The sequence below is a fragment of the Orycteropus afer genome, unplaced genomic scaffold (genome assembly GCF_000298275.1).
Source record: "Orycteropus afer afer isolate SDZICR_OR568_19922 unplaced genomic scaffold, OryAfe1.0 scaffold00013, whole genome shotgun sequence".
NCBI lineage: Eukaryota > Metazoa > Chordata > Mammalia > Tubulidentata > Orycteropodidae > Orycteropus > Orycteropus afer.
In genome coordinates, this window is record NW_006921600.1 from 21,107,554 (window position 1) to 21,118,976 (window position 11,423).

Sequence of the window (11,423 nt, forward strand, 5' to 3'; positions counted from 1 at the left end):
TTTCCACAAATACCCTTTAAGAAACCCCAAATGCTTGCAGTATCTAGGGACAGGGTTTGGGGAAAAGGAAGAAGAGTGGGAGAAAGGACAATACAAGAGGTTTCATAAAAATTCTAAGTCAAATTACTGATAAAACTGCAAAATGAGCACAGGTTCAAGAGCATCTTGCTCCCTTCTCTCCTCACCCTCCCAGCCTCCCAGCCTGTCGCATCTGGGACTGGCCAGAACCATGGCAGGTGGTGGCCAAAGGGTCAGATTTCAGCCACCGACAACATTCTGGGCTCCATGCAGCAAAGGAGGAAGGGAGGCATAAGTGAACAGTTCTGTGTCTCTTCTTTTAAAAAATATATTCATGTAGAGAGTTATTGCTTTCCCTCCAGTAGGGCAGGAGTGGCTCAGCGGCTCAGTGAGCAAGGGCTGCTGCCTCCAGGGCCCGAGCTTTCTTCCGCCTCTTCAGAAGCAGAGGGTTGGATGCGTCTTCAATCTTTTTTATCTTGATTTGCTCGTAGTCGACACGCATTGTGGCCAAGGCACTGGTCATCTCCTCCTGGGTGCAGGGAGGTGCACCAGGAAAGGGACAGAAAGAAAAGCAAAGGACAAGAAGGAGAGACCAGAAGAAAGAGACATGAGAGACGAGCAACACAGCAAGGGGAAGGTGAGGGAGACAGGGACCAGGAGCAGAGAGAGAAAAATACAGACCGGTTAGTTGGTCCAAGGTGCTGACAGCGGCCTCACCCCCAAGTTGGGCCAACTGAGGGCCCGGCCACCACACTGCCACAGTGCTCCCTGAGAGCCTCTTCCGAGACTCAGCAGGAGACAGCCACGAGGTAAGGCAGAAAGAGTACTGGACTAGGAGTCAGGAGACCTGGTCCTGGACTGTCTCAGCCCATCACTAGCTGTGTGACCTTGCACTAGTCACTTCCTCTCTCTGGGCCTCAGTTTTCTCATCTGCAAAATGAGGAGACTGTGCCAAATAACCCTTATGGTCCCTCCTCGAGACCCAGAGAGTATGGAGCCTGCTGCCGAGTTTAGACCAGACACAGAATCTCTGCTTGCAATCTGGTCTGGGAAGCAGAGACCTCTACCCCCAATCTGGTCAGGAAAGCAGATCAGCATCTACTCTTGTGGTGACAAAGATGACCTTGGGGTGAGAGAATGCAGAGCCAAACTCTTCTGCCAGCCCTGGACACTCCTGGGGAGCTGCCTCCCCAACTCCTCTTGGCCAGGGACCTCCTCACCTTGACATCTTCCCACCGCTCCTTATCCTCCTTCAGGACCCGACTGGTATGCAATGGGGTTTGAGGGACCTTCGTTGATTGCTGGAGGAGAGAAAAGGGATCTAAGTGAAAGCCTGGGGCAGGCAGTGTCCTGGCTGAACCCTCCACCTGAGGGGTAGCCCCCTTGGACCCAGGTATCCCTGGCCTGCCGGACTCACCATGATCCAGGGATGGTTCATAAACTCCGTGATGGTCATCCTCTGAGTGGGCTCTGTTTTCAGCAGGTTTCGGATGAGCATCTTCACTGTGGTGTTGGGCAGGGGACAGGGACAGAATTCAGGGGCCATTCTCCCTGCCTTGCTCCTTCCCACAGGTTTCAGGAGAAGGCCAGGTTCAAGATGGGAGGAGGGGTATACACAAACAGACTGCTCGAGGAATTGGCCCCAGGATCTCTTTCAGCTATGAGGTTTGGTAAGCCCTACAAAGCCCCACGCCCCAGCCCTGACTCAGACCATTCACAAAAGCAGGACACACTCGGCAGATGTAGGCCCGGGTACGGACCCACAGCTATACTACCCATGTGAGGAGGCTGTCCAAATGTACACATCCACACACACACTTGCACACACACAAATAGACTCTGCCCCTTGCCCTGAAATCCTAGCCTCCTACCTTCCTCTGATACTTCTGACCATTCTGGGTTGGGAAATTCATACTGGCCCATGCGGATGCGACTCTTCATGCCCGGAGAGATGGCAAGGCCGTGGTTGGAATAGAAAGGGGGATATCCACACAGCCTGAGCACAGAGAGGAGACAGGAAAAGAAGGGCAGAATTAGTGTTATTTAGGGAACATACACTAGGAAAAGGGTGAAGAACAGGCTTCACTTCTTGTAAAAGTTACCAAGAAGTATGGGCTCATTGATCAGTCACAATTTACAAAGTCAAGGATACAGCCCAGGAATCCAACATACCAGTGGACCAAAGCACACACTTTCCTGCCCAACAGATAGTTTATACCCACCTCTTAGCTATCACAATCTGCTAAGCATTGAGACAAGGGGGCATGCAGGGGATTCCCAGGGATACTACCACCCTAAAGAGGATGCTAACATTTGCTTCTTCCTCTCCTCCTGGAGAGGTACAGCCCTGCTCCTGCCCCCAGCCCCAGCACACTCACAGGATGTACATGATGACACCCAAGGACCACATGTCACAAGACTTGTCATACTTCTCTGGGCCCAGCACTTCCGGAGCTGCAAACCAAAGGTGAATGTGCTAGGCCTGGCCCTTGGGACACTGCGATCTTCCCCAGATTCTCTGTGGATGATGCTCCCTCCCCGCCTTTAAGCCTACCAGGACAGGATAGCAACTGCGGGTGGGAGAGGGAGCAGCCCTAACCCAACCTCAGGGCTGGAAGAAGGGAAGCATAAGACCCTCCTCCAAAGAGGAACCTCAGGGCAAGAATCTTAAGACTAAAAATATCCCTGAACTGCAAAACTCTCAGACTCATGCTGTCCATTTAAACTGACAAACTCTTTGAGAATTAATTCCAGGCCAGACAGCTGAGGTTCCAGAACAAAATCTAGGTCCCAGACTCCACTGAGAGCCCAATGGAAATGATGGCTCTTCTCATGGAAAAACATACATCTCAGGCAGATTATTTCCCTTCATTTCCTCAGCCCCAGGGTAGCTCTGATGAGTCGGCCTCTGATCAAGATCACATCTGAACTAGCCCTGCAGGGGACACAATTCTCCCAAGATCTACATCCCCCTGAGACCTACAAGAGGAGGTTTTGAGTAAAGTCCAGGGAAAGACTTGGTCCCTGGACCTCTCTGGACTTACCCACATAGTATGGCGTATAACAAGGAGTGGTCAAAGAATTGTGGCTGGTGGTTTCCTTGGCAAAGCCAAAATCAGTGAGTTTCAGAATGGTGTTGGGCCTTTTAGAGGTGTACAAGAGATTCTCAGGCTGCAGAGAGGAGAGACAGATACAGAATAACCCTGTTGAGCCTTGAGGGCTACCAGAAACCAAAAGGGCAATGATTCATTCAGCAATCATTTGTCTAGTCCCTATGATCTACACACTATAAAGAATATCAGCCACATAGGACCAGGTCCTGCCTTCAGAGAGCTAGCTCCCAGTGTGCCTGAAGCTAAGAGACAAGCACACAGAAACAAACCCTGCAGGGATGAAAGAAACCAGGGTGCGAATGTGAGGCACTGACTGAGGAGAACCGCAGGGCTGAGTGTGGCCAGAGAAGCTTCACTATTGGGTTTGTGGGTTTGCTCAAGGGCAGCAAAGGAGCCAGACTGCTCTGACAACCCTTCCTAGGGTCACCAGGGCCCTGCCCTCAAGGCCCTTGGCAGCTCCTGAGCCTGGAGGTGTGAACAGCTAGTACCTTGACATCCCGATGAGCAATGTTGATTGAGTGCAAATACTGGATGGCCTCTCCAATGCTCTTCATGATTTCTGATGCTTCTGGAGAGAGAAGAATGCAGAAGCAGGAAAGGATATGACAGAGGTGTGTCACTAGGTTTGAAAGCTCAATACACCAGCCCCCTTTAAGCCTAAGGCTCCCTACACCCATCCTCCAAACCAAAGACAGGAGGTGCTGTCCTGGCCTCAGCTGAGGCTGACACCCTCAGCAGGAGGAGCCAACAGGCTTCAGCACTTTCCATACAGAGCAGGCACTTTAGGGCACTAAAAACCCTTCAGACACAGCTACCCTGCCTGCCCAAGGCCCATCCTCCCAAACAGACCCTTCCTACCTCTTTCTGTGAATGCTTGGTCTCCTCGGTCCTGGATACGGCTAAAGAGCTCTCCACCATCCAAACTAAAACAAAGCCGCAGTGAGATGTGGGGAGCAGCACCTCCCTTGCCATCCCACCATCACTCTCTGCCAACCACTGCTCCCTGCCTCCAGAATAAAGCTTCAGCATCCATGCCTAGGCTGTTTCCAGAGAGTCAGGGGACCCATGCAAAAAGTGGGGGCAGGCTGGGCCCAGGACAGAATGGGCAGGGCTGCTTACCACTCCATGACGATTAGCAGGCACTTCCTCCCCGCATAAAGATTCTCATAGACATCCACAATGCGGACAATGTGTGGGCACTGGGAGGCCCGCCAGTGCAGCTCCACCTCCCTGCGGGCCTTCGGACAGTCCTGGAGCATCTGTAAGCCAAGCAGCCTTCTGAATCACTGCCCTGTCTCTGCGGGTGACCACTCGCTGCTGTCCCACATGGGCCTATCCCAAGCCCCTGGCCCATGTGCCCTGCTTACATCCCCACTGACACATCATCAACGAATTCTATGTCACCGTTGGCCCTCTACAAGACTCCATGACACTGTTTCTGGTCACTTCTCCTGGACTTTACAAGGCCTTTGAAGCAACTCTATCCACTCTAAACCAGCCCCACCCCACCCCTGCAAAAAAAAAAAAAAAAAAACCCAAAACCCATTGCTGCCAAGTTGATTCCAACTCATCAGGACAGAGTAGAACTGCCCCGTAGGCTTTCCAAGGCTGTAATCTTTACAGAAGCAGAATGCCACATTTTCTCCAAGGTTAGCAACCAAGCACTTAGCCACTGCGCCACCAGGGCTCCTTATCCACTCTAAACAAAAACCCCAATCTGACCCCTCCTAGGGAGCTCTGGTAGCGTAGTGCCTAAGGCGCTTGACTGCTAACCAGAAGGCTGGTGGTTCAAACCCACCAGCCACTCCTCGGAAGAAAGATGGGGCAATCTACTTCCTTAGCGATACCACCTTGGAAACCCAAGGAGGAGTCACTATGAGTCAGGTCCGACTTGACAGCACATTAACAACAACAACAACAAGGTCTTGACAGCTATGCTGAGATTAGCCTTCAGGCTTGCAGTGTAGCAAATTACTTAGTATGGCTTTTCTACCCATAAGTCATTGTAAACGCAGTGGTGGAATGAGCAACTGAGGAGCTCCTGATTATAAATGTTATCCACGTGGTGTATTTCTGTTGGGCGTGGCACAATACAATGTTCTGGGAGGTTCCCACTCTCTCTCAGATGCTTAGAGTTCTGATGCTGTGATTGGCTAGTTTGACCACCCTGCCAGGCTCAACAGAAGGCCTCCTAGAGGCAGAACTCTCTCTGACTGCTGGTTGAGGAAGATGTGCTGCCGAAAGAGACACACGCCCCTGAAAGAGACACGTGCTGCTGGGAAAGAGATGCAAGAGACATACATTGCTGAGTGAGACACCGAGGGACCAGCACTGCTGGGAAAGAGACTGTTGGCTGAGGGACGGTGGGCTGGGAGAGAGGCTGAGCATTTTTTCTGAACTCGAATTGTAGCCTGTGGTGCTTCCCTAATAAACCCCATAATCTGTGAGCTCTGTGTGGCCACTGCAGTGAATTATCGAACCCAGGAGAGAGGTGGTGGTGCTTTGGGAGGAACGGTTGGAGAAAGGGCTAGAGGGAGGCAGCATGTCTGGCCTTGCAGTAATAGGCCTTGGGTTACTGCTGGTAATCCTGTCTTCCTCTTGTGGGATTAGAGGAGTTCAGAACATGTGTCCTCCCTGCCATTTTTGCAAGGCTATTCTGCCCAGCTGATTCGCTCCCCAGCTGCAAGAAGTGTATTCTAGAAGAGAGGCAGCAGTTTCTGGAAGATAAGGGTAAAGGGAGTAGGGGGAAAAAGGCATCAGAAAATCCAATACAATAAAGACAAAAGGCCTAGAGAAAGGAAAGACTCCAGAACCAGTAGGAAAAGGCACCTCCAAGATTCAAATCCAGCAGACCAGAATCAGGGTAATGTTCTTTCTACCTGTGTGATTTACTCCAGTCAACAAACAGATGGCCTCTGGAGTCAGCCAGATGTTGGTTTGAATCCCAGTTCTTAGTGAATTTGCAACGCTGAGCAAGCTACTTAACTTGCTGAGCCTCGTTCCTGTCCCCTCTTCTTCCCTGGGCCAGGTGGATAGGGCGCTGAGGGGGCTGCATCACCCTCCTCACTCTCAGGAGCTGAATCTTGACTAGTATAAGTAAGTCCCAGTAATTCCAATTCCTTTGCTAATAAATAAATGGTTTGGGAATGCACCTAAGATCCAACACTGGCTAAGAAGAGCTTTGCAGGAAATCTTCTGAGGAGCTTCTTTAAGGAAGTACAAGGAACCTATATCATCTCTCCTGCTTGTGGCACCTGGGACCACAGCAGTCACCCTAGTATTTAAACAAATGCATTGAGGTAGGCTGCCAGGTAGACCGCAATGACCTGGATTCTTGTTACCACCACTGAGTATCCCTCAGGACTCCTTCTTTGATAACATAATAAGCATAATAAACTTTCCTTTCTACAAACAGCTTTTGTTGTTGTTGTTGTTATGTGCTGTCAAGTTGGACCCGACTCATGAGTTTCCAAGGCAGTATCACTACGGAAGTAGATTGCCCCATCTTGCTTCCGAGGAGTGGCTGGTGAGTTTGAACCGCCAGCCTTCTGGTTAGAAGTCAAGTGCCTTAGGCACTATGCTACCAGAGCTCAGTGGTGTTTTGTTTTTTTTTTTTTTACTGCTTAGAGCTAAAACCATCCTGATACACTCCTTCTTTGTAAAATGGGGTAATAGTTTCCATCTCATGGATTTGTCTCAAGGAGTCAATAAAATCATTCTGCAAAGTACCTAACTAAAGGCCTAGACAAAAAAAAAAAAAAAAAAACAAACTCACTGCCATAGAGTCAGATCCTACTCACAGCAACCCCTCCTTGGGTTTCCAAGGCACTACAGAAGTAGATTGACCACACTTCCTTCTGAGGAGTGGCTGGTGGGTTTGAACCACCAACGTTCTGGTTAGCAGTCAAATGCCTTAGGCACTATGCCACCAGAGCCTGGTGTGTGCTCAATAATAGCACCTGTTATTTTTATTGCAGGGTGCTTGCTAAGTACACAGTACAGAGCCAAAATAATTAAAACAAGGATGATCATGGACTTACAGCTCTGTGGGGAGTCAAGATTAGCCCCCTAGAGTCCAGACTCCAACTGCTCTGGACATTTAGAGGGCTAAGGTGGTGAGGTAGACTGTTGGTCTGGCTGGGACAGAAATGGACAGGCAGGAGGAAGGAATCCAGGCAGGGAAAATTCTAAGCACTAACTAATGGAGTGATGTTAGGGATGGTAAGTGATGCAGCAGAGAGGGTTAGAAGACCTGCTGGGAAGTGCAGGAAATTGCTACATAAGATCACATGGCCAAGATGGAGCCAGATTACAGAGGTGAAAGGCAAACACAGGAATTTGCAATGACAGAACCAGCATCCACTGAGCCCCTATGACATGTGGGGCCTTCTCTAATTGTACAGTAATTGCTATTTTACAAGATAAGGAAACTTAACTGAGGCTCAGGGAAGTAACATGGTCAAGACTAAGTTCCTGGGTAAAAGCAAAGCCAGGGTAAGGATCCAGGCCTGGTTAGACTCCAAAGCCCAAGCCTTTTTCATTATAGCACCCAGCTTTTAAAGGAGGCATGGAAGCCAAGTCTTAGCAGCTTCAGATCACCAAGTACAAACTGGCTTTGCAGAGGTAATTTCCCAAAAGATGTCTTGAAGCAAAAGACAACCAGATAGCATCATAGCATCCTAGGGTGAACAGCAAGAGTCCATGTAACACAGGAGGCAGGGTCCACGTGAGGTCATGCTGCCATCTAGTGGCTGCCTGAGAACATTGCATAGGTCTCACTCAGCCATCTTCATTCAACTTCATTCATTTGGACGAACTAGGAAAAAAGTTTGCTTTCTTTTCCCATGCTCTAAAAGCAGCAGGAGGGGGCACTGGGCTGACTTCACCTGCACATAATTCAATCCAAAAAGCATTTACTGAGCTCCTACTATAAGCCACAAGGAGCTCTGGAGGTATAGTGGTTAAGGCATTTGGCTGCTAACAAGAAGGTTGGTAGTTGGAACACACCAGCTGCTCTGTGGGAGAAAGATGAGGCAATCTGCATCCATAAAGATTTACAGCGTTGGAAACCCAATGGGAGTTGCTATGAGTCAGAATCAACTCAATGGCAGTGAGTTTGGTTTGGTTTGGTTTACTGTGAGCCATACATTATAATGAACACCAAGAGCTCAAGCTAGTGGGGTGGGGAGGGTGAAAACTGAGGCACAGGGGAGGCAGATACGTGGAAAAGACTTATAATCCAGTGAGATGACGTGTTGTAAGAGCGATGCTTCCAAAGAGTTCAGGAGCAAAAATTCCCAGAGCAGCCAAGCAGAAAAGACCTCTATTGCCCCTACAGGCGCACAGCAACTGAGGCCCAGAGTGAAGAATCATACCCACTGTGATCAAGTCTATTCCAACTCACAGCAACCCTACAGGACAGAGTAGAACTGCCTCGTAGAGTTTCCAAGACTGTCAATGTTTATGGAAGCTGACTGCCTCATCTTTCTCCTTCAGAGCAGCTGGTGAGTTACAACTGCTGACCTTTTTAGTAGCTGAATGCCTTAATCACTATGGCACCAGAGCTCCTTGGAAGAATCAAAGTAGTCAAATTTACTCAAAGGCAACACGAGCTCATGGATTTACAATCAGGAGAGACATGGCATCGCCCAGGAAGCCATCGATTTCTGGTTGCAGAGCTCTAGTGAGGTCATTACCTTTCTCATCGGGTGTGCACATCTAACATAGGGGTGACGATACCTGCCTGCCTCCCTCCCTTATGGAGCCATAGTGAATATCTAGTGATGCTCACCTCTAAAATTGCCCTGTTATCAGGTAAACCAGCAGCCTTACTGCAACAGCACAGATGCCCCTCTGTCACCACTCTTGAGTTGAGGCTGGAGCAGTTGATGAAACCAGTGATGACAACACTCACAAGACTTCAGGCAAGGTTTCCTTCTGCAGCCTTCCTCCCAGAGGTCAGTTTCCACGGAGTGCTGCATGAGGCCACACTGAGGCCCAAACACAAGTGCATGCCCCTCAGCCCCTCCGGAGCTCACAGCACTCGCTGCAAGTTCTGCCCTTTATGCCTTGTGACACATTAGAGTATGGCACTTGGCAAAAGAGAATTTGAATCAGAAAGCTTGCATTCCCACTCCACCTCCAGATGTATACAAACTTTTCACCTGTTACAGAAGACAGATTAACATGGTGCAACCACCTACACTTTGGAATCTACCACACTTTGAATCCTAGTTCTGCACTTCCTAGTTTGTGTCTACTTTTCTGAGAATGACTTCCTCATCTGTAAAATTGATTGAGACTTAGAGAAGTAATATCCTTAAAGGGGCTTCCAAAGTACTAGGTAGGATACTTTTCACTTTTTAATTTTTAATTTTTTACCTTTTTGTACATGTATGCCTTATCACCCCTACTAAACTGAGTTCCTAAAGGGCAAGTTCCAGTTTATATTCTGTCTAATGCCTCCCTGTCCCACACTTACCCATCATTTTTAAAGACTTTTCCCTGTATTAGGGAAAAGGAACTTCAGAGCCAACATATCTCACTCTTTACTTCTTTTCTCAAACTATCTAAAAACTCTCTCTCACAGTGGTTCCTATTCTAAAAAGTGATGGTACATGACGGGGAGCTGAAAACAAGGACTATGTTTTCTCTGTCCTTAACTGGGAAAAGTAGTATTTTCGAATTCTTAAAGAAACACAGTAAAAGTTTCCTACAAAGACTGGTGATTGACATCACAGACACAGGTTTATCAGAAGTCCCTGAATGGATGTGAAAACCAACCCAAGCAGTGAGAGCAAGACTTCCAAGTGGTTGGGCAAGCTGGCTGACATCACAGGGACAGAGCCACAAAGAGCCAAAGAGGCTTTTTCTACAACTGTGGCTGGCAGAATGCGTGGAAAGAGGAAATCAAGACTGTGCCAATCTGGAGTGCAGGGCTAAGTAAAGAACAACAGGGGAGGTGGCCAGAGCAGAAGCCCGAGAAGAGGCTGCGAGAAAACAGGATTCCTAGAGTGCTGCCAGGGGCCAACAGGAGTGAGGTATGGGCAGGCAGGTGGGTGGCAGGCTCAACCAGACACTAAGTCAAATAGGAAAGGCTTTTACTCCTCTGGGGATGAGTAAAGGCAATGGAGGCCAAGGGTCCAGAACCACAGTCTGAGGGCCTGAATCTGAAGGAAGGATCTTCTGACTAAAGAGCCACAGGCCTCAAAGGATAACAGGAGGGACCATTAAATATTTTAAACACATGTTCAGCCTGGAACCAATACTGTGACTTGCCTCAGGCCCATGTAGTCTATGCCTGAAATTCTCTTGGAATGTTGTTGCTAGATGCTGTAAAGTCAGCCCCAACTCATGGTGACCCCATGCAAAACAGAACAAAACACTCACGGGTCCCATGCCACCCCCACGACTGGTTACAGATTAGACAATGTTCCATTTTGATCCACAGAGGGGTTTCATTGGAGGATTTTTTAGAAGTAGGCCATCTGGCCTTTCTTAGTCTGGAAGCTCTGCTGAAACATCATAGCAACACACAAGCCAGATGGGTAGTGGTTGCTCTTCAGGTTCAGTGACTAAGAATTGAAGCTAGATCTTCTGCATGGAAGATGAACATTCTACCACTGAATCACCACTGCCTCATTTCTTGCACTGCTGTTGTTCTTATGTGCTGTTGAGTTGATTGCAACTCAGGACCCTACATACAACAACATAACACTGCCCAATCCTGCACTATCCTCACAATCCTTGCTATGCTTGAGCCCATTTTTGCAGCCACTGTGTTATTCCATCTCATTGAGGCTCTTCACCTTTTTTGAATACCCTTGACTTTACTAGGCATGATATCCTTCTCCAGAGACTGGCCCCTTCTGACAACATAACCAAAGTATGTGAGACAAAGTCTGGCCATTCTCACTTCTAAGGAATATTCTAGCTGTACTTCTTCCAGTACACGTCTGTTCATTCCTCTCGTAGTCCATGGTACTCAGTATTCTTCACCAACACCACAATTCACAATTCAATTCTTGCACTGTAGAGAAGGTGAACTGTTGCCTGTACTAGACTGAAATAGGCAAGCACTCTGACAAGTGTGGCAGGGGTAGGTACCAGACCACAGAGCCCACCACCTGGGAAGAACCTCTAAAGTGGCAATGGCCAAACAATCCAATTAAAAAATGGGCAGAAGACATGAATAAACACTTCACCAAGGAGGATATTCAAGCGGCCAACAAACATATGAAGAAATGCTCACGATCATTAGCTATTAGAGAGATGCAAATCAAAACAACAATG

At 48.6% G+C, this 11,423-nt stretch overlaps 1 protein-coding gene across 1 annotated transcript in view; it reads right to left on the bottom strand.

Moving 5' to 3' along the window:
* Window positions 1-403: 403 nt before the first annotated feature.
* MAPKAPK2 (MAPK activated protein kinase 2) overlaps window positions 404-11,423 on the bottom strand; it is a gene marked incomplete at its 5' end in the record, with an annotated part of 58,338 nt that continues 47,318 nt past the window's right edge. Inside the window, 9 exons of the mRNA XM_007953207.2 lie at window positions 404-547; window positions 1,239-1,319; window positions 1,436-1,521; window positions 1,890-2,014; window positions 2,397-2,472; window positions 3,063-3,189; window positions 3,620-3,699; window positions 3,990-4,054; window positions 4,251-4,390. Coding sequence (XP_007951398.2) covers window positions 404-547; window positions 1,239-1,319; window positions 1,436-1,521; window positions 1,890-2,014; window positions 2,397-2,472; window positions 3,063-3,189; window positions 3,620-3,699; window positions 3,990-4,054; window positions 4,251-4,390 — 924 coding nt within the window. The remainder of the gene's footprint in view (window positions 548-1,238; window positions 1,320-1,435; window positions 1,522-1,889; window positions 2,015-2,396; window positions 2,473-3,062; window positions 3,190-3,619; window positions 3,700-3,989; window positions 4,055-4,250; window positions 4,391-11,423) is intronic.